At 43.1% G+C, this 23,410-nt stretch overlaps 1 protein-coding gene across 1 annotated transcript in view; it reads left to right on the forward strand.

The window, feature by feature from the left end:
• Positions 1-23,410, forward strand: part of SNX10 (sorting nexin 10) — a 79,833-nt gene that overhangs the window by 39,821 nt on the left and 16,602 nt on the right. The window contains exons 2-5 of the mRNA XM_019508619.1: positions 5,783-5,835; positions 18,671-18,757; positions 20,986-21,086; positions 22,149-22,247. Coding sequence (XP_019364164.1) covers positions 5,812-5,835; positions 18,671-18,757; positions 20,986-21,086; positions 22,149-22,247 — 311 coding nt within the window. The 5' untranslated portion in view covers positions 5,783-5,811. The remainder of the gene's footprint in view (positions 1-5,782; positions 5,836-18,670; positions 18,758-20,985; positions 21,087-22,148; positions 22,248-23,410) is intronic.

Below are 23,410 nucleotides of genomic sequence, written 5' to 3' on the forward strand. Positions count from 1 at the left end.
CCTTGTTCTCATCTTAAACAATTAGGGCATTTCAGCTTAATGAAATAATGCACATTTTTCTCTCAGTTGAGTTGGACACATTGGTAGGCAGTTAAACGTGTTACTTCGTCTGCTTTAAGGACATATTTTTTCCTTGAGAATGGTACAATACAGTTTTCTATGCAGATGCTAATAAACCTGTACACCAAATCATGCTCTTGTATGTTTTGTGTCCATCACATCTTACAGAGAATATTTTTGAAATGTTATTGAAACTGTATTTTATCTCTCTCTGCTTTATTAATGTGAATCCAGTTATACAGGACTCAGAGAGGTAAAGGGTCTTATCTTCCTGAAAACTGGAATTGAAATAATTAATTGTAATTTTCAAGGGAAACTTGTATGTGGATATTCTTATTTTGTGGTAAGTGGGTTCTAAGCTTGACGTGACTTGAGTCGGTCTAAAAAAAAATCAATGTTTATCAAACTAGGGAATTCATTCCAAAACAGGCTACTAATCTAACAAAGGCTTGTGCACATGATTTAAATTTGTACTATGATATAGTCCCATTGGAATCTACTGAGTGTATGTGGTAGTTAAGGAAGGATGTAGGTTGTATCAGAATTAAGAATGTTTGCATGCAGACTTGTAACTGCATAATTAAAGTATAATTAATTATTACATGCAGTTCATTATTTTGGCTTCAACTTTTACATAGATAAGGTCAAATAAATGTCAAGTACTTATAAAAATGAACATAAGTATCTTTCCTAGACACACATACATCACAACTTTACAGTCTGATAGCTCAAGAGATTCCAGATTTAGATGCAAATTCTGAGCACTCCATTTGGAAGCTGGAAGTCTACCTTCTCAAATGGTATAGGCTCCTAGTTTTGTACTTTAAGGGTGAGAGACTTGGACTTTAAATTAAACCTTTCACTAGGGTACAACTAAATGTTGCCCACTGCAGGCCTTCAGTCTGTGTAATGCTCAGAAGGTAAATTGGTGGTGAAAGGAGGTGAAACCTTTATCTTTTTTTTGGATTAGGAAAGAGATGGCTAATACTTTGGAGGTAATTTAGACTTAACCTTTTTAGACAGCTCAGGAACTTGGAATATCATTCTGGAAGAGACTTGCTGTTGAGTGGAGTGCTGGTAAGTTAGTCAAAGATGCATGATACATGGCAAATCCATGTGGTTGTGACAGGGTGCTTGGCATGCACCTGTCAATTTAAGAGAAGGCTGAGGGAAAAGAAGCTTGCGGGTGTGACAAGGGCCAATTAAGGAGACCGATGACCAGAAGGGGGCTGGGCTTGAGCCATATAAATCCAGGGCCTGAACTGGTGTGGCAGTCTAGCCCTGGAAGCCAGCGAGAGAGGAGCTCCTGGAAGCAGGGCTTCTGGCAGAACAGCTGAACTGGGGTAAGCAGCAGAGAGCCCGGAAACAGGGTGGAGAGGCCCAGAGGCTTGGGAGCAAGGCCAGAGCCCAGAAACAGCCCAGGCCTAGGAACAAATAGACCTGGAAACGGGTGGGTGAGCCCATAGCTTGGAGAGGGGCAGCAGAGAGTGGAGGGTCAGGATGCCTGAAGCCCAGTTAGCGAATAGAGCAGAGCCCAGAGAAGGGCAGAGTGTGGGGCCCAGAGAGCAGCATGTGTCCGCAGGGCCAGAGAGCCCAGGGGTCTGGAGCTCCAAAAGGAGAGAGCATAGTAGGGCCAAGGGACCCCAAAGGTCTCAACTGGCCTAGGAGTAGGGGCGGGAGTGGGCAAATTTCAGTCCATGGGTTGGATCGGGCCCACCATGTACTCCATTTCCCAGCAGCCCCTGCCCATGTTGCTCCAGCTGGTTTCCTGGGAGACTCCAGGAGTGGTGTGGCTGTGACAGTGTGGCCCCAGGGTCTCCATGGAGACTGGCCCAAGCAGTGCTGGCAGGGCATGTGGCTGGGTGGGGAGCTGCTCCAGGCCCAGGGCTGGGATCTTGCAGCAGTGACTGCATGGGCCAGAGCCAAGTCAGAGATGTGATCTGCTCCCAGCTCCGGCCCATGCTGTCACCACGACAAGATCCTGGCCCCGGCCTTGGAGCAGCTCCCCATCCAGCCACATGCCCTGCCAAACTGCTCAAACCAGCCTCCATGGAGACCCTGTTGCTGCACTGTCATGGCCCTGCTGCTCCTAGAGTCTCCATGGAAACCAAATGGAGTGATACAGGCAGGGGCTGCTGGGAAATGGAGTCCAGCCACCAGCCAGATCTGCCATGATGCCCACCCCTGGTTTTGGGGGCCCAAAGTTCAGGGACCACTGCTGAAGACTGCTGGGGCCAGGGAGCCTGGAGGTCTCAACTGGCCTAGGAGTGAGGCCGGGGTCTAGGGAGACCACAGGTCTAGGACCGCAGCCAGAGACCGAGGGGACCAAGGAACCCATAGCCTAGGAGGGGCAAGGACGGGCTGAGAGTCCATAGCCCAGGAAGGGCATGTGTCAGCATGTCATCTGCAAAGCATTGGTGTGGGTATTGGGGGAGGATGGAGCCCACGTAATTAGCCATTAAGGCAATGACCATGGACACCTGCAATCTTAAGAGTGAGATCAGGCTTGGGAAACCCTGGAGCAGTCCCCCTTTCCTTAAAAGTTAATAACATCAAGGCTTGGTGGGCAAGTGAAGAGGAGAATGCCTAAAGGGATCCAGGTTGACAAGGATTGAGCGGCCACTAGGGAGCATTGTGACTACCTTTGGGAGGAGCACTTGCTACAGTGGCAAATTTATTTTCAGATGAGCATCATTTCCCCGATAGGTAGTATGTGCATGTGTATGCATATAAACCAGACTGCCTTTTCAGGGATGGTTCTCTATCCTGAATCCATTCACTGCTTTATTTAACTTGAAAGGATGCTTAGGAAACAAAGAAAAACAATAAAACAAACAGAACCCCCCCTGAGTACTCACAGTTTAAACAATGGGTTTAAATAAGGGTTGGCAGCATTTTTGGATGAGTGCCAAAAAACCCCTGCAACCTGGAATTTAAAGATGTTGGTGTGCCAAGAGCAGACAGTGGGGGAGCTGCGAGCGGCCTAACCCTTGTCATGGCAGCGTAGCCCTGGCCCCTTCCCCACCATGCTCCCCAAGGCACGTGTGCAGCTGCTACCAGCAGCGAGCCAGGCCATTGCTCTAGACCCCACGAGCAGCCTCATGGCTGCCTGCTGCAAGCCGCCCAGGCTCTGGCTGGATCACCATCTCCATGCGTAGGGGAAAGGGAGCTTCTCCAGGGGCTGGTTGTCTCCTCTGGAGGGCTCGTCCAGGCAGCAGCTGCAGGAGCCTTCAGTGTTCCTCCCTCCCTTGATTGCAAGGCGTCAACTGAGCAAAGAGGCAAGGCACACAAAAAATGGCATGAGCTGGGAGTGGGGATTTGCAGTCGCTTCCCCTCACAGAATGAAGATTTACAATCCAGAACCATCATTTAAATTAATGCCACCCCCTCTCTACCCCACCCCACCCCCAACCCCAAATGCACAGGGGCAGCATGTTGGGAGGGGAGGGAAAAACAAGGGAGAGTTGCTGCTGTCATGGGCACTGCTTGACCTGACTTGAGCATGGGGCATCCCCCCAAGGGAAGCCCGTGCAGTGGGCACATAATCCCCACTGCAGAGAAATGGCAGGGGAGCAAGGCTGGGGCTGCACAAATAGCCTGGGCTGCTCAAAGCAGGCAGCCGCAAACCTGCAAGCGGGCTGCACTGGAGTCCAGAGCCCCACCCTGCTTGTTGCTGGCAGTGGCTGCACACACACCTTGGAGAATGGTGGGAAGGGGCTGGGACTGCACTTCCCTTGGCCCCTTTCCCACCTGCCATGTGTCCCGAGGTGCACGTACAACCACTATCACCATGGAGCCCACGTTGCTGGCAGCAGGTGGCAGGCAGGCTGCAAATGGCTGTACTGGGGTTCAGACCCCTGGCTCAGATCCATGGTGGCAGTAGCTGCACATATACCTCAGGCATCATGCCTTGGATAGCACAACCCTGACCTCTTTCCCACTGTGAGCCCCAGAACATGGTTGTAAAGAAGTCCTCCTGTGATACAATGGATTGAACAGCATACTAGCTTTCAGTGCAGCTGAAATGTATAGATTATCTATACATATTTGTATGAGATAATGAATCGGCATAAGCTGTGCTCTAGGTTAACTGTAGCACAATTCTGTAAATTCACAAGAAGGGGGAAAAAGTCTCACATCACCATTTAAACATTTTTGTTTGCACAAAAATTACTGGCATTTTATCTGCCTTGAAAAGAATTAGAGGTGGTCCATACCATGGCTAGAAGTGGGTGGGTGAAATCTTATTTATTACTTGTCATGGAACCTGCACGGCTACCTGACTCTTGTTTGTATGATTTCACCTGTAGCATGGGGAGAATCTTGCTACCCCACTAGTACAGTAAGATTGGGCATGTTATGGTTTGATTCACTAAGTAACACTTCAGACACCTATGAAACAAGCTATCCCAATGAGCTTTGTACTTTCTCTTTGTTTCTTATTTCAGGTAGACATGAAATCCTCGTGAAATGTTATGCAAAGAGAGTGGATAAGGCAGATACACATTTTGCATTCAGTTTATGGTGGGTGAAACAGGGGTAAGCCATCAAGAGCTGTTCTCACTGCTTGGCATCTGCTGGCAGGAACAACTACTATACAGTACACTCTACGCCAGGGGTTATCAACCAGGGGTATATGTACCCCTGGGGGTACTTGGGAAGGCCCCAGGGGGTATGCAGCAGCAGTGCAGAGAAGCAGGAGGCACTTCCGGTTTTGCTGCTGGTACATCTGGCTTATCCCCTGGCACTTCTGGTTTCGCCACTGCATGCGGGGGACACTCCCCCCCGCTCGTCAGTTGGCTGCTGGGGGACCTCTCCCCCTCCACCCTCCCTGCTCATTGACCAGCTGGGGGACTCCCTGCTTCTTGACCAGCTGTCAGGGATACACTAACCAAAAAAGGTTGAAAACCCCTACTCTAGTCCCTCCAACCCCCAAATAGTCATACAGGACTAATGCTGGATCTTCGAAAAGGCACAGACAGCCCCCACACTGGAACATGGGACCGGAAAGACCACTTGGGTCAAGGTGTCCAGTCATTGCATTTTCAAAGAGTCCTAAAAATCATCCACTCCACCCCTCGCATACACCAGAGTCCCCAGACTATCTAACTTAAAGTTTCTAAGTACCATCAGGAGCACCAAAGCACGCCAGTCAAAGCTCTTTCCTTTACGTGTGGCCAATGTTTGCACGCCTTCAGAGAAAGACACTCCCTGCCCACCCCACCAAGAAACCACTAAAGGAAACAGAAAGGGATAAAAATCTGTCCTGGCCTCTACAGGCAGCTGGCAGAAACTATGACGTGTGGGATTACCAGACACCATCCACACAGTTACATTGCAAGCCCTACAGGGGATTACAGACACTTTATTTTTGTGTATCACGTGTACTGTTCCCATAAAGGACTAGTCTGTGCTAGAGGAATCCCCAGGAAGAGACATGCATGGTGCTTCTGGTAGAAGCAGGTCAGAGTAGTTTTCTCACTATGAATCTAAATGTTGCTGTTAATTTATACAGAAACTGGCTTTTTTTTATCTGAAACATAAGGTTCTAAGCGGAAGTCCAGAACAGCAATTTTATTTTCCCAGGGACCACAGGTGGTAACCACCACACCAGAGCATGTTGAGCCTGCCCTGACTCTTTCTTCTGTTTATTGCATGACAGGAAAGATGCATATCCTTTAACTCCTACATAGCTAACACATTTATCCATTTTGTTTTTCAGATTGATTATTTTTGTATGTACTTTTAAAGATGACGCCAAAACATGAAAAACAAGTAAGTAACATTTTAACTTTATTAGAGAGGGAGCCAGGATTGATGACAGATGTGCATAACATTTTACTGTGCAACGGACCTACAGACTGAGAACTTGGAAAATCATTAGATAAGAGCCTGTTGCTGTTGTTGGGTAGCTATAATAGTTGTATGACTTTGTATGAAAAAGAGGATGCATTTTTTCCCACTGTTCCATATTACACAGAGAAGTTGTGGAATCTCCCTCTTTGGAAACTTTCAAAAGTAGGCTCTGACTCTTGGCTGGGATGATTTAGTCAGAGATGATCCTGTCTTGAGCACAGGGCTGGACTAGATGACCTTAAGAGGTCCCTTGCAGCCCTGCTTTCATATGATCCTATGTAGCTTTACTAAGCATCTTTGCGCATGCGCACACACACACACCCCTCTGCATTGGGCACACAAACACGTTGGGCACACAAACACCCCCCGCCCCCCCCCAGCATTGGGATGAGAAATCAGGTTGAAGAGTTTAGGGGAAAATTATGAAGGCCAGTGAAATTTCTAGGGGGTCTGACTCAATATTTTGGCAGCAGGAATTTCACTAGTGTTCAGGAGTTTGGGAAATATTCTGCTACAGAACTGGTGTCTATAGCTGTGATTCTCAGTCAGGGTGCTGTGGCACCATGGGATGCCTTGAGATCCAAGGGTGCCACGCAATGTTAGCACAGATAGATGTGCAAACATGATTCACAATATAAACCCAGTGATTTCAAATACGAATCCATATTGTTAAAAATATTCTGACATTGTGGGCTCTATAAGATCTTTGCAATAGAAAATCACTTTAGTTTTTTTCTACACTCAAAAAATGAGTGAAAGTTTAGAGCTAGCATTTTCTGATGGGTGCCTTAAGTTTAGCCAGGGGAGCCTTGGGCCTGAAAAAGTTGAGAACCACTGATCTATAGAACCTATTATATTTCTGCACAAGTCCTTAGCATCCTAGGTTAGAATGAACTTTCTTTAGGTCAAGGAAAAGCAGAAGTAACATATTCCTCATGAGAGAACACCAAGTGCCTTTTCCTTAGTTGTGTTCCCTTTGCTGAACACTCACCAAGTTGTCCCAGGGTCGGAGTACATGAGGTACTGTCCCTTTCCTTGGCCACTCTAACAGAATTCCTGGGCAAAGGAAATGTTACACTTTCATGGAAATGGGACCACACAGCTCAGCTGTCCTTGACCCAAGCTGATCTATCAGTCCCCTCATAGTTTAAGGGGACTGATGCCAGTCTTGGGGATGCTGTGAATTCAGTTCACCTGACAGGTGAAACTCACGGACAGGCTTTGTTAAGGTTCTATAACACAGTAGGTTTTTAGTTAGCACAAGAGAGAGACAGATCCAGACACAATAGTAAACACACCTGTATGCATTTTCATACTTCACTTTCTTCACTAGTTTGGATTCATTGGCTTACACCTCAGTTCCTATTTCAAGTCATAGTTCTTGTCTGCATTGTGAAGTCAGTGTCTCTTTTCTCCCTCTGTACCCAAACAACCTCCTCTGACATTATCTGGTTTCTCTGTTTAGACAGAACTACTCTGCTACAAAAACATGTCCCTTTGATCCTCTTTCCTAGCCAAAGCTTCCCGTTCTCCCAGAAGCCTGAGTACTTGTTCTTTTGTGAATCCATTTTAACTTCCTGCTTTCTCCTCCCCAATAAAACCTCCGAACTGGGAATCAATACCAGATATTGGTGAATTGTGCACCATAATGCCAACTATGTGGTATTCTAACTAGTAGAATAATTTCTGCAGCCACTGATAGAAATGAAACAATACTTCCTGTGATTACAAACCTGTATTTTAGTTATATAATAAATGGTGTTTTACATGCTGTTTGCTTGCCTCTTTCTAACCTGCTTCTGTGAAATGCATTTAAAAGGAATGCCACTCCCATGTGTATTGCTGAAGACTTACCCAAGAGTAATTGCTGGAGTGATTATTCTCTTGTGGGTGTTTTAAAATTTCCTTCTGCTGGACACTGTTGTCCAGAAAGTCGTAGAGAGCTGGGGGCATTTTTCTTTTATGTGGCCAAAACAGGGTTATCTACATGGCATATATTTTTAGTTATTAATAATATGCATAAATGTTAAGTTGATTAATTTAAATAATAATACCAGTGATGAATGCAGCTTTAGATTTTAATCATTCTTTCAATTTAAGTTGCAGAAAGTAACACTAACAGAAGGATGGAAATTAAGCAACATACACATATTTATATTTAAGCCCTGCCTGGTTCTGCTCTAAACAATGTAGGCCTTCTAGCAATCTAATATATTAGGCTATATTTTTTAAATATATATAACTTGTGTACCTAGGAAATGTATGTACCAAATCTACTGTAAAAACTGTATTAAATCAACATGTTCTCATTGTTATTGCAACCAATAAAAATACATGTTTCTTTAAAAAACAAAAAATATACACAATGGGAAAGTTGATAAAAATCAATTATTTAAATTGGGCTTTTCACTTGTGGAGTTTCTTGTTTGCTTGAGAGCAAGGTGAATTTCTTTAAATCATGATTTAAATCAGCAAATCATCCCAAAAAGATGTCCATCCAGCTTCCTCTTGAAAAACCTCCAATGAATGAGATTCCACAGTTTCCATGGGCAGCTTGTTACAATATCCTACTGTTCTTAGAGTTAGGAACTTTTTCCTGAGACTGAATATAAATATGCTTTGCTCTAATTTAAACCTTTTGTCCTGTCCTTTGTACAAGGGAGAACAGCATTTCTCAATCTTCTTCATGGTAGCCTTTCACATATTGGAGAATATGACGTGCATCTCTGCCTCACCTTAATTTTTTTCCTAAACTACAGGTGGTGGGCCTGACAATGGCGAGGGAGAGGTGGCTGCTTTTTCTCTGTGCCTGGCAGTAGCTTCTGCCCAGCTGCTGCCATTGCTCATCGTGGGCGGGCTGGTCCGGAGTAGGTGCAGGGTGGCCCGGGACTGGGGCTGTACACATGGGTCCTGGCTGGTCTGGAGTTGCTCCACTCCAGTCAGGGCTAGTCCAGAGCGGGTGCAGAGTGGACTGAGCCAAGGTCAGGGCTGGGGCTGCACGCATGGGTCTCTGCCAGTCTCCATGGGGCCAGGGTCCGGCAGCAGCAATTGCTGAAAGGAACCACTCCCCCCTGGGCTACTTAGAAATGGGGACTTGGAGCTTCTTGGGTGGCAGGATGCGCCACAGGCTGGATGGTGCCTGAGCCAGGTGGGACCAAGGGACCTGCCACAGGCCAAAGTATCTCCACAGGCTGGATCCGGCCCGTGGACTGTATTTTGCCCACCCCTGGGCTAGATGCACAAAAGGATTTAGGTACCAAAGTCCTGCCTAGCTGCCCCTGTAAATACCTACACCCAAAATAGATCTATAAAATTCCAACTCAGCTGCTACCAAAATTTGACTCTAGATAAATTCTGCAACTGATTAGAAGTTTATCAGTACAGGTAAGGTGTACATGGCACAAAAGATCTAGTCCTGGGCATGATAAAACTGCTCAGTTCTTGACAGTGTTAAATAGCTAACCATGGATATTGAATTTAATGAATAATCTAAGTTAATGACTAAGCCCATACCTAAGCCTCATCAGGATCTACAAAATAGTAGTTCCTCACCCATCTCACCTACTAGGCCTGATTCAGTTAGGTGCTTCTAGAGCACATCTGTTGTACCAGGCCTAACAGAAAATGTGGTGGAAGGAAAAGATGCCTCCTTTTATCCTATATCTCCATGGTTAGAGGGGGTACTTACTTAGGATAGGAGAGATCCAGGTTCAATTATGTTTCCTGCCTGAGGGGATTTGAAACTTTATCTCCTACCTTACATGTGAATAAGGTAGGCCATAGGACAGTCTGTCAGGCCATAAGGCATCCTAGGGTGAGATCCTGCCAGTTCTTTCTCTTGAAATTGTTCCACATTGTATGGAAGAATTAAACTTGCAGTGAGATTAGTGAATTATACAATTAGTGAATTATGTCACAAAAAGCTTGCTTTTAAAGGAGTGGGGTAACTACCTAGCCTTTTTGCTATCTTTCAAGGTTATAGGACTAACTATGCTTTTGACCTCTTTCTGGTATCATGCACCCCTAAGTTATCAGGTCTCAAGGCTTCCCCATGTTCCCACATGTAGATTTGGCTTCAATCAACTGTATTTCCAGGGAATTATTTATCTGGAGTGATAGCACTGCCTTCCTGTTTTGTTTTATTTTTTTCTGCCCTAACAGCCCTGCTACTGAACTAAAACAACATGCATTCAGTAAATGTTCCCATGAACTGTTATAACCATGCAGAAACTATTCTAATCACTTGACCACATACACTGTTATTGTTTATAAATTATTATAGATCAGCTCTATCACCTTCACTGTCTTTTTCTAATAACAGCAAAGTGACAGGAAGTTATTTTTTTTTTTGGTCAGGAACTTTGTGGAAAATGATTAGACTGGAGGCACTGAATAATTGGATTTGTAACAGTTGTGGTTTGGGGTATTCTAAAACATGAGGTTGTCACCTGATGATTCCCAGAACACAATGATTTGAAGCAGTCACAACTAACTAAATGAAGTGAATGGCTAAGCATTGTGAGATTATTTCCCCCTCCCCACCCCCACTCCCGCAGTAGTTTTTCCCCCATTTTAAAAATAGTTGGTTTTTGGCAGATTTCCTACTTTACCATTATATGTGTTTAAAAAAAAATCTCTTCATGCTACTTATGCCTTCTCCAAAAGCTGGAAAAGTTATTATGCCTGTATATGAAGCAGCTATGACACTTCTCTTTATATTTCAGGCTGTTTCTGCTTGCTTTTCCTGGCATATTAGTTAGTTCTGCAGAACTGTTTCAGGTAGGAGAGCGTAAGCTAGCGTCTATTCATCAGTCACCATCTACAGAATTTTTAACTTAAGTTCTACTGGTAGAACTTGTATTGCTGGTAATGGTGCTTGAGCCAGAAACCCTTGAGATTGACCATCCCAGGCTAAATTGGGATGTTAGCTGTGAAAAAGGAAAATATTTTTGCTTGTTAATGTAGCTGGGTTTTTTTATTGAGTTGCAGAAAGAAAATAAATATGGAACCTCCTGACACCAATACTTTGTTATGTTTGTACATAGCTTGTGGGGAAGCCCTGTGATGTAGGGTTTCCAGATATTACTACCTAAGCAATAGCAAATATTCTTTTAAGAGAACTGCAGTACTTGAAGCCTTTATTTTGGAGGTCTCTATGATGTACTAATCACAAGATGGCCTCTGGGTCACCCACATGGACATCCGGCCAGATAGATTTAAATTGTAACATGCAGGTTTTGTGGCAGTGTAGGATTGGTTAGTTATGCTGGTACAAATCTTAGTACAGTAGAGTGCAGTCACTTTGCAGGATTAAATACTTTACCCGTCTCCCCTGAAGTTGAGGGCTTGTGAATTAGGTGGGAAGGGAAGGCGGGTAAGGAGAGTTAGAGCTACAACAAATACCTGTGAGGAACTTTTGATGATTTCTGGCTGATCAGACAAGCAGCAGCCTTTGAAGAAAAAGCCAGAAAAAACAACTGAGCATCTTATCCCTAATTTGGAAATATGCTGTGAATTAGGTGGGTTGCACACCACCTAGATACCAGTGTTCCAGGTTCTGCTGTCAGACACAGTTATATGGGAATAAGCTCTAATGGCAAAAAGACTCATTATTATGGCATATCTGTATCTACACTGTGGGACTTACTGCGTCAGCTATAGCAGCATAGTTAAACCAGTGCAGCTTTCTAGTACAGACGAACCCTAGGAGTTAAAAGAGGGCAACTTTCAAAGCATTTATGACCATATCAAGACCAATAAATTAGACACCTGGACAGAATGTAGCAGACTTAAACAGAATTTAGGCCTCTAGGTAAAAATAAATAAATAAATAAAATCTAGACTAACTCTTCAGCAGTCTTAAGACTCTTTAGGCACTTAAATTCATTCAGCACTTACATTCTGACCTGAAAACATTCCTAGGCAACTAAACTTAGGTTTCCAGGCATGCACAGAAGTGCCCCAGATCTTGCAATTAGGTGATTAACTCCTACCTAAACTGCACTGCAATCCAGGAAAGAGATTCATGGTGGTTATGTCCCCAGAAATACCTGATCTGTTAGGCATGCCAAGAGTGCCTATCTCATACTGACACAATGCAGTACAGTATAAGACTTAGCACACATGGCCAATTGTTACTAGGAAAACATGACAGGAAGAAGAGGTTAGGTGGTGAAGCCAGAGAGAACAAGCAAGAGGTAGCATGTTTCTGTGGCTCAGGAGAGTGGCTTTGAGTTCCAGCTGCCAGAGCTCTTTATGCATGTTACATTAAATGGTTATTGGATTAAAAAAGCAGAAATAACCTTGATACCATGATTGGAAATGGGAACTTGACCCTCCCAATGGAATGTGTCCTCATCACTGAGGTGTGGAATCATGCTCACTATTGCTTGTTTTTCTGAGCCCATGACTCTTGCATTTCTTTCTGTTCAGTGGCCCAGCTTCAGCAGGAAGTATGGAGAATACTTGTAGTCAGAATGTTACATAGCGTGGGAGCTTGGACATTCTCCTGGGAGATGTCAAAGTGAGATCCCCTCCAACCGAGTAGGTCCTAGAAGCCAGGTCTCTTGCTTCCTAGGTGAATGCTCTGCCCATGAAACTGGTATGCAAAAGGTGGGCACCAGTGATAGCAGCAGTAGCCACTACTGCCACTTTTGGGCATCTACCCTCAGTGGAAGCCTAGATGTCAACCAGACAGAAGTGCCTAATGTGCAGCCCTGTGTCAGGTACTTAAGCATCAAGGAAGAGGCAGGAGTTCAAATACCCCGTGTTAGTGCTTCCTTTTGGTTCTCTTTAGCTGATCAGCCCTTTGCTCTAAATCCCCTTCTGAAAGCTGCTAAACACTCCCCATTCACTGTATATGTATCTTGGGTTCCTAACCACGCTGTTTGAATCACCTTCCAGGCACCTCTTCTTAGACTTCGGAATTCCTGAAATGTAGAAGCCTGCAAGACTGATCTTGATCTGGCTCTTAGTTGCTAGGGCAGGGGAACTTACTTGACAATAAAAGTGGTAGTGGTTTAGTATTTCCTTGACTCAAAACAGCAATAAGGGAAACTTCAACCGAGCTTGGGAAATGCTGTACATTTTTTCTTCTTCCAATTACTCAACACTTGTTTTGCTTCCCTCTTGTCTCACCAGTTTCAGTATGTCTCCACCTACATACACAATGCAGTATAGAAGCATCTGTGCTAGCTTTGTATGAGAATGTTATTCTGAGTTCAGCACCATGCTAATGTGGCTGTGCTACTTCTGGTATGAAGCTTGCTCAAGCATCTCTACATGGCCCTGCCTTCTTTTGTGCAGACATACTCTTAGGTATAAGAGAATATGATGGGCATCTAATATGAATAAAGGAAAAGGCCAGGTTACAGAACAGGCCTTGCAACACTTTCATTATGAGAGTGTTAGCTTTCCATGGGAAGGGAGGGCTGTGGGTTGTCCTGATGGAGTTACTTTTCTTTTAGCTACCTGAAGCAATTCATTTGAGGTTGGGGAAAGAAAGCAGACAGCTTTGAGGATTGAGCATTGTAAAAGATTATGTGGCTGTAGGATAGAGCAGAAAGATATATAAAAGATCACAGGAAATCCTCAAACAAGAGAAGACAGAAACAAAAACTATAGAACAGAAAACCTAGACGGAGAAGAGCAAAAGGTAGATATGAAGAGCAAGTTATATTAAGTGTGACTGGGTCAGAACGGGGATGAAAATACAGTAGAGACTTGGAAACTGAGAGGAGGAAAACTTCCCTCAGACATCCTTTGCTTAGCATAACAAGTACATCCATTTTGGAGGGAGAAAGCCCACATCTTTTTATATATACGTTTTCAGTCCAAAACTCTGGTTACCCCTCAGTGGTAACCACAAATTAAAGGTCAGCCAGCACTTCACCTAATGGCAATTACTGTAGCTCCAGTGACTATGATAGAACTATGTGAGCTTATCCCATTTGAGGGTCAGTCCCCAAAGATAAAGGAGGTGCTCTGTGTTTAGCCATCTATGCCTATGAAAGTAAGTGGAAATCTCTACAAAATCAAGATACTAATGTTTTTTGAACACTATGCACCGGTGTAAAAAGCTATACAAGATGCATGGAAGTGGAAGATCGGGCCCTAAGTGTTTCTCTGGTACTGAAAGAGGCAACAGAATCCCCGGAAAGAAAATTATTTCATACATTAAATTATTACATCCAGACTACATGCTCCCCTGCCACTGCTGATACAAAAATGCCTTTTGTGCTTGTGTTCTTGTTTAACTGTTTAAAAGTTTGCTGTCAGGGGTTTATGAACTGGAGTGTGGAGGGACTTTCATTTGAACTACAAGCAATACTTCTGGGTAGTTGTGGTTTGGGCTTAGGGAGAAGTATTCTTGAGTGCTTTCTGTTTCAATACTTTTGGTTTGTGAAAAATATTATTTATTCTGCAGATAACATTAAGTTATTGAGAACACCAGACTAGATTCTCTGCAGAATAAATCGGTTTAACTCTGACATAGTTAATGGACTCATCCCATTTATGACAGCTGTCTGGCCTCTCTGTATGCAAACAGCAATTTGTCTAAATCTATGGCTGCTTTTTTAACAATGAATCTTTCTAAAACGGGTGACCAATATCTGGCCTGTGGAGCCATGTCACCTGGCTGCAACAATTAACACCGCCCCCATTCATTTTACTACTAAATGTCTGGATTTGTGGGGAGCCCTATGGGCCAGATCTGTGATGGGCCAGATCTGTGATGAGGAGCCATGCTATCTGGCCCACAGGCAGCCTTTGTGGCCAAACACTTGGTGGGCCAGGTGATACAGCTGCAGTCTCCAGATCTGGCCAGCAGACTGGCCCCATGCCACCCATCTGGCCCACCACTGTTCTAAAATGATGTCATTGGTCAGTGACTCTGCCTCTACTCCTAGAGTTGCCCTCAGAACTGATGTAATCTTCCTTTGGTCTCAAGGAAAACAAGTATGGCTCTCAGTGATTTATCTCAAAGCATTTCTGAAGTATTTATCTGCTTCTCTGGAGGGCACTGGCCATGATCAAGTTTTCAACCTAACACAGTCTTTGCATCTGTTTTAATAAATTAGTGTGGATGCAGTGGTACTGGTATGGGTTTATTGCAGTTCAGTCTGTTGTGGTACAGTAGCTTACATCAGTATGGTTGTGTGCACACACAGGGGGAGAACTGCACAGACTTAATTAAGCCATTGCCTAAACTAAGTGCACACAAACCCTAATGTATTTTATGTATCCTGCCAAGATTGTCTTCTGGTCTGATGCTGTCCTTTGGGTGAGGTACAGACATTACACTTTTACCAGCATAAGTGATCAGAAACCAGTCTATACCTGTAACAGATCAGACGTTTGGCGCACACAGACTGGTTTAAAAATGGCAGAACCCAGGCTAAGACTTGCCCCCTACCATCAAAGGGTGAATGTGTGTTCTGTTCACTACTAATCTAAAGTATGCAGCTTACAGAAAACCACGTAACTTAGATCGATTCCGCCTTGGGCTTTTTGAATGTCTGTACCTAGTAGGTCTCTGCTAAGTTTTGGTCCCTGATTCGATGCGGCAGAGATGTGACTGAATCTCTGAATCTGAATCGAATCAGAGGACCCTTTAATCTCTCCAAATCAAATCAGAACCCTCCAAATCGATTTGGAGAGATTTAGAAAGATTCAGCGATTCGGACATAGACACAGCCTTACATTTTCTTTTACATACCTCTAAGTAGCAGCATGACTTGTGAATGCCGTGATGCTGGGACGCATGGAGTGTCCCGCAGGAGCGCAGGGGGCTCCCCAGCGTGCTCGGCAGCAGACCCAGAAGTGGACCAGAAGCACTTCCAGTCTGCTTCTGGGTCCAGCAGAGAGCACACAGGGGAGCCCCCCAGCTCTGGTGCCTCCTGGGTCTGAGGGGGCACCCAGGGTCCTCCTGCAGCCAGTCGCTGAGCCAGAGGGTAAGGGGGAGCCCCCCAGCATGCTCCCCGACGGACCCAGAAGTGGACTGAAAGTACTTGTGGTCCACTTCCGGGTTCACCACCGAGCATGCAGGGGGGCCCCCACGCTCCTGTGTGATGCTCCATCCACCCCAGCATTGCAGCGTTCATGAGCTATGCCTGGCACCTTGAGGTATGTAGAAAAAACATTTAAAGCTGTATCTATGGCTTAATCACTGATTCTCTGAATTGGCATTGAATCTTCAGATTCAGCCAAATCAAATTAGGGACAGTGATCTGAATCAACTAATTGAATCAGAATCAAATAGGGCCCACTTTGCCCACCCCTAGTACCTAGCCATAATGGAATGATTTGACTAAGCAGTTGTTCTCCAATAGTTGAACTTGAACAGATTATTGAGTTACTGTGCAAGTATTGGGCTTCACTATCAGTGGTGCTTCCAATATTTCTATTTTAAAGAAACTATTTCTACTTGAATGTTCTCAGATGCATCAGGTTCCTCAGCATGACATTGGATTTCCCAGAGATGATAGGGGAAATGTTAACATATAGCTGTATTCCTCCAGTCTGATAGAAGTTAAGGTAGAGATGCACCTTTATATACTGACTATATCTGTGATGCATAATCTTTCATGACCCCAAGCCCACTTCATCAGGTGCTAGGCAGCTCTGATTCAGTTAGACTATAAGCTGCATCTCCACCCTCCCTTCTGCCTGACTTCAGCCTAACTTGGCTAATTATCTCCTGACAGTCTGAATTATTAGCCATATAAATTTATTTAATAGTAGTGTTTAAAGGCCTTAGTCTTGATTAAAACCCCATTGTACTAGGCACAGATAGGATCTGTTCAGTGTGCCAGCACAAATGAGCTGGGGAAAGGAAGGGAGCATATGGAAGCTCTTTTCTCCTTTGGACCAATGCATTTCCTGAAGAGCTTTTACATTCCCCTCATGTAGATAGGTGAAGAAGGGGAAGAGACCTTTGACACTGCTACTTTCCAGGATGTTCAGTGTTGGGGGCTCAGGAAACTAAGGCTGTTAACAGATAGACAATGACCTGGTACAACTTCCTCCTTCCGTAGAATAGCAGAGATTGAGAGGGAGACAGAGACTCCCCAGAGCAAAATCTATTTTATTTTATTTTATTGCTCTGGAGAACTTGTTAGACCATATTCGGCGGCCGCTACCCATGCAAGCTTGTTCTCTCATTCTCTGCAGTATAGTACATAGTGCCTTGCCCAGTCTAAAACTTGAAGAACTTTATTCTGGACTGGGCTATTAGCAGGGATCTGAGTTTTTAATTTGCCATAGAAAAATGCAGTAAAATGTGGATTTTTCATTTTAAGGAGAAAAACACAGATTTTCTCTTTTCAAGCAGCAGGGATGGTGGTGTGGAGTTGTGCCTCCACTGCTGATGGGTGGGCAGGGGGCACCTCATCATGGTGGTGTGGGGCTCCCACCCCACTCTGCCCTGCCGCACCAGGTCCTGCCCACTGGGCTGCGGAGTCCCTGGGTGGAGAGCAGCAGGGCAGGGAGGGAGCCCTGAGTGCACAACTGCCAGCCCACATCCGCGCCCCCGCCATTGGCTCCATTCCAGTTGTGCCACTTGTGGGGCATGGTGAGCTAAGCTCCATGCTCCACTCTGGCCGCAGCAGCTACTGCTTCCCACAGGCAACATCTGAGGCTTGGGTGCTGCTGGGAGGGGCAAGGGGCTACAGACCTGGGTCTCTGGCCCCCTGCAGCAGGTCTGGGAGCGGGGGGAAGGCAAAGGGCTTTGGGTCAAGAGTGAGGGACACTGGTTGGGTTGGGGGGGCCTGTGGGTCGGGAGTGAGGGGCAGGGGCAGTGTCACAAAGCCAGTGGGAGGGACAGCCACAGCTGGACCCACATCCTGGTAAGCAAAGGGGACAGGGGGAGCTCTGATTTTCTAGGATAAAAAGCCCAAAATGAAACACCAACATTTATAGATATTTAGAATGTATTTATTATAGTGATTGAGGCACTGGTAGGCTTTCAAATTGCTTTAAAATTTGTAAATTTATCAATAAAACATTGTGTTCAACTGGGTGTGTGTGTGTGTCTATCTATATATCTATAGATATATATAAAAATAACAGCGTTTCATTTTAATCATGGAAAAACATGGATTTTGGGGTTTTTAATCAGGTAATTTGCAATTTTATCAGAGAATTCGTGATTTTTAAACAGAGAAAATCAGGATCCCTGGTAATTAGATTACCAGTTTGTCCATAGAAAAGAGATAACCCCTGCCTCCATTTAGAGCATTTATTTTGGAGATCATTATTCCTGAAGTATTCACTTCAAAGAAGAACTGCATGAAGTGTATGGAAGGAAATACAGATACAGCACCCACTAAAATATTGTATGTAGGTATTCCATACTACAGTGGTTTTGCAAAGCCTCCTTTTATTTCATGAAATTTATTGACACTTGAAAAATAACTGCATAATTTTATTGTAAATCTCAGATGTTGAGTCAGAGAATCAGTTTCTGATCATTGAATTCACCAAATGCCCATTGAAAAAGTATTTGCAAATTTACAGTATTATCTCATTTGAAAATTTCCACATATAGCTGCTAACTGTTTGGTAAGGAGTTTCCTGGACATGTGATAGAGCTGAGATGATTCACTGGTTTTTGCTTCTCCTTTAAAAGGATTGCAACATTCGATAAACTAGCAGTTCAGCTTTTACTTTGAACGCTGTTGTTTGTAAAGAAGCAGAATAATTGAAGAATCTTTCAAGCTCTAAAATTAATTGCTTGATTATTATGCGCTTACAGGAATTTGTAACTGTCTTGGTACGAGACCCAAGGATACAGAAAGAAGACTCCTGGCATTCATATATAAACTATGAGATATTCATTCATGTAAGTATTAATAGAGTGAAAATGCTTTATGTTTCTGCAGCACCCTCTCTAATGACTATTAACATTTAACAAATATTATTGAAATGAGCCTTGGAACACCACACTTCTGGGAGGTACAAAGGTATTATTCTCCTTTCATGGATGGGTAAACAAAAGAACAGATTTGCTGCTTGATTTTGGCCAAGTCATTCAGTCAGGGATGGAGGTGTGCATACAAGCATGTCATGTTGGCTCCCATTTGTGTGTTCAGCACCCAATATCCTTAATGGTTCTAACTCTTAAATAGAGAACTCACGTGGCAGACATGGTATGCTTGGGGGTCTTATAAGAAAAAAGCATTGGGCATCATGAGTTCCTGTTTATGCAGCTTTCTTTTCAACTAACCACCCATTATTTGCTTCTTAAATAAGATTCTTGACATTCTATTTACCAAGTTAAGGTATGTGGCTGCTGTGATAGTATATATTTTCAATCTGTCTTGATATTTATATTGTGCCTAGTTCAGGGCTACCTTGATAGGTCAAGTGATTGTTTTAAAGATTTATAATTTTCATGTACCACATCTGAATAAGAATACATTTGGAATTATACCATTATATCCTAATTCTGCCATATATTTAATTATTTTTTGTTGATTTGTATTCAATGGGAATACTTTTTGGGGTGAAATGTTACAGAGACTATAATAATGTATATAAACTAATTGAGATGGAGGACTTTGCTGTTTGAATGGCATTTTGCAAATATAATCAAATACTTAGGTGAAAGTTTGAAAGCACAGTGCTGACATGACTGGCACAAGACTAAATGCTTATGCGTTCTGTGGGTGGGGGTAACTTAATCTCCATGATGAGAACAAATATTCAGATGCTTGGTAACAAAGCATCCAGCTTGACAAATGCTTATTCCCCAGAAAGAAATGCAATACTCAAGACCTCTTGGTTCAGAGATGATACGTTTTATTAGACCAACTAAGACATCTCAGAAAATTATCTTTCCTTGCAAGCTTTCAGGCAGATGCATCCTTGCAAAGAAAGATATATTTTTTGCAATTTCTTAGTTGGTCTAATAAAAAGTATCGTCTCTAAACCAAGAAGTCTAGAGTTTTGCATTTCTTTTTGTCTCAGACCAACATAGCTACCAAATACACCCCTACTCCCCAGAAAAGAATGAGAAGTGGTTGAAACTTGAAATTTCCTCTTTCCAGAAGACTTGACATTTTTAAATTTGGCTTAGTTCTGATTTAAAACTAGCCCATTCTTTTTAAGTGATGTGGGAAATGGAAATTGTGTATATTTGTAATTTGTAGCTGTGTTGGTGTTTCATGTATTTGTGTTTCTCAAGACAAAATATGTCCCTTGGCACCTCAGCATCTGCTAACTGATGGTGATATGAATTAATTTCACCATTGGTATTCAGTCCTGGGGAGCAGTGGATCTGACAAGAATTGTTAATTGTTGGGAATACCTCATGTTTGGGGATCCCAAATCTGCAAGGCTTCTGACTCTCAAGGCTGTCCAATTCTTAGAGTAACTAGCTCCGTGTTGATGAGAACTGGGTATATGTGGGAGTCAGTCGGCCACGGAGTCTGGAAGGCCAGAGCTCCCTGGTTTGGGGATATCCAGGTTCCTGGTGTCCTGCTGCAGAGCAGGCTACATTCTGGCAGCTTGGGGAGCAGCTGCCCAAGAATAGGGGATCTGAGGAGTCCGCTGGCCAGAGGCAGTCTGCATGGTGTGGGCTGTACTAGATCCGCTGACCTTGCTGGGCTGCTGAGAAGCCAGGTGGGCAAACTGATAGGAAAACAGGCAAAATGGGAAAATGTTGCTTTGAATGAATTGGCATCTTCTGATGAGAAAAAAAGCATCTTTCTGCTGGAAAATTTCTGATTAGCTCTAGTAGCAATAAGCACTCATACTAGTCCTTGCCATTTAGTGAGGATATGTTTGGAAGAAGCACATCTAGGATAAATGTTTTGAAGATAATAGATTGAACCTTGGTCACCTCTTGCTTTCAAAACAAAATTATAGGAAATTTGTTCCCTGAAATGTAAAGATCTTGTACTGGCCTGCTGTAGGATACAACCATTTGCATTGCTCTTCTATGAAACTGCATTGACATTTGTCCCTTAGTTTTCAGGAATATAATTATTTTTCCTCCACTATCAAACCTGTGCTGTTTTTTTCAGTCTAAATGACTTGCAAAGTAAACTGAGTCTCTTTTCCCAATAGACAAATAGCATGTGTTTTACAAGGAAAACATCATGTGTTAGACGACGCTTTCGAGAATTTGTATGGCTGCGGCAGAGGCTTCAGAGTAATGCTGTGTTAATGTGAGTAGCCTTTTTCTTATTGTCTTTTGCCACTAAATACAGGTTTCTTGTCTGTTCTTTAACTCTGCTTTTAGAGAATCATAAAAACTAAGTTAAATAAGGCTAGTTAGACCATATTCTGTAGTCCTTTTCCCTGCATGAGTTCATTCTCTACCATATACGTATATGAGTGCTTTGCATGGTCTAAAATTAAATGTTTAATAGATGAGGCCTAACACATCCCAAAATTATAAAGTGTTATGCACAAAGTTTGGGGCTATGCTGAAGTCACTAAGCTGACTATTGAAATATTTAATGAACTACTAAGGCAAGTTTTGCAGCCCAGACTCAGTTAAAAAACCCCAAAAAACCATGAATGAGCTGGGGTAAGAACAGAAGGTGCAAATGGTGAAAATAAACATGGAAGGAAGATCTAAGAAGCCAGCCATATAGATGAATGGCTGAAATGAAAGACAGAGCTCAGATCCATCCAGCCATGGCTAGACTACTACTGCTGGCATCCTAGCTAGTTTAAAGTTAGGTTTGGTGTATCTATGCTATACTATACTATACAATGCCATGATATTTTCAGCTTTTTTTCCTCCCCTCTATTTAGTTAGGGACTGGCTTTGGTTTGACTGTGTCCAAATACAAGGAGAGGGGATGCCTATCATTAAAATGATGTTCCTAAAATTAGATTATTTCAGTTTTGCCAACTTCGAAGATTTTATCCTAATCTTCGGTGTATTTTCTCAGATCCCCAGTTCGGGAAGCCAGGGAATTACACAAGCATTTTAGCAGTCATTCTTTTAAAAAAGTAAAATTTTAGCCCTCATGGTTGCTGATCAAAGCTCAAAACTTGGACCCTGAAAGTTTTAAAACTAAACAAACACAAAAACAATGCTTTGCTTTTAAAGAAAATTCTAATTTGTAAACCCATCTCTTGCTTTGTTGGGACCTGACACACCTTTTGAATGCTTGGGGTTGGCAATGCTGTCATTTACTTAAACAATCTTTCTAAGCCCTTTTTATTTTCATAGATTTCATAGACATTATTTTAATTATTATTACTTTTTTTTAAAGACAATTACCTGAACTTCCATCTAAAACACCCTTTTTTAATATGAATAACCCTCAGCATGTAGATCATCGTCGGCAGGGCCTTCAAGAATTTCTTGAGAAGTAAGTACAGTATCTTTTAGAAGTGTTGACTTTGTACTGTTCAGTGATGTCATTCTTTTGCATTTTTTAGCGCAGCCCATCTCTTGTACATGAGAGCCATCTTGTGGTTTGCCTTATGAAATGCACTTTTAGATTTAACCTCATGAACACATTTTCATTTGCTTGCCTGTTGCAAGAGAATTTCTGTTTAAGCTTTGTGCATATCACTGGTTTGATGATAACTGTGATACCACAGTGAGTTTTGTTGTAAGTACTGTTGTAAGTATTGAAGTATTTAAATTATTTCATGGCTTTATTGGCTTTTAAAATCCAACCATGGTGAAAACTTTGTAGCTTTGATTGACCAGCAACAAAGAAAAAAAGTAATAAATAGGCCCCCTGCTGCTCTCTTTATGTTGGTGGGGAATCCAGCAATTAACACTTTTCTCACAAACAGTTAAGTGCTGGGGTTAGGGAAGCTCTGCAATGGGGAATCTTATTAGACATGTTTTTCACTAATTCTATCTTTCACATAGCGTATGGGTCTCCTAATGTAATTTAAACAAAGCTGTCTCTAACAGCTGAAATAATTTTTACTGCTATGCCAGTTAGTTTTCTTCCAGTAGTCATTACTAAACTTATAGTCAGTGCTTACAGCTTTGCCTATATCAAATCTTCCACCCGTACCAATACAATTTTACCTGAAGTAGTACTACCACTGATACCAACTTTCTTGTGTAAATTACCCCAGTGCAGACATGGCCTGTAAGGAGATGGGGCCTGTCCCTTGTATGGGACCTTAAGCTTGAAAATACTGTATAAAAGGTTAGTGTGAATGAGCCAAAATATTTTTTTTAAGTGGTCTTCTGGGCTAGGCTGTAACCGGAATTAAAATTTGAACAGGATATTAATTCAGTACTTAGACTGTAAGGACGTTTTTTTTACATGCTCTGGGACATGGTGCCGGGTGCTTTAATTAGCAAGTTGTAATAATTAAAAGCAACCGCGCGTTGTGTGTATCAGCATCCACATGTGTCTTCACACTGAAAAAATTATGGCGGGGTGCTCTGAACTAAAGCTCATTGAACGTGTTTTATTTCAGAGCCCCCCGCTGCCATTTTTTCAGCACAGGGATGCTGATGCATGTGAGACGGAAGGCTGCTGCAGCACATCAATTTCTGTGC

Source organism: Gavialis gangeticus, unplaced genomic scaffold (genome assembly GCF_001723915.1).
Source record: "Gavialis gangeticus isolate Ggan-Ray unplaced genomic scaffold, GavGan_comp1, whole genome shotgun sequence".
Taxonomy (NCBI): Eukaryota; Metazoa; Chordata; order Crocodylia; family Gavialidae; genus Gavialis; species Gavialis gangeticus.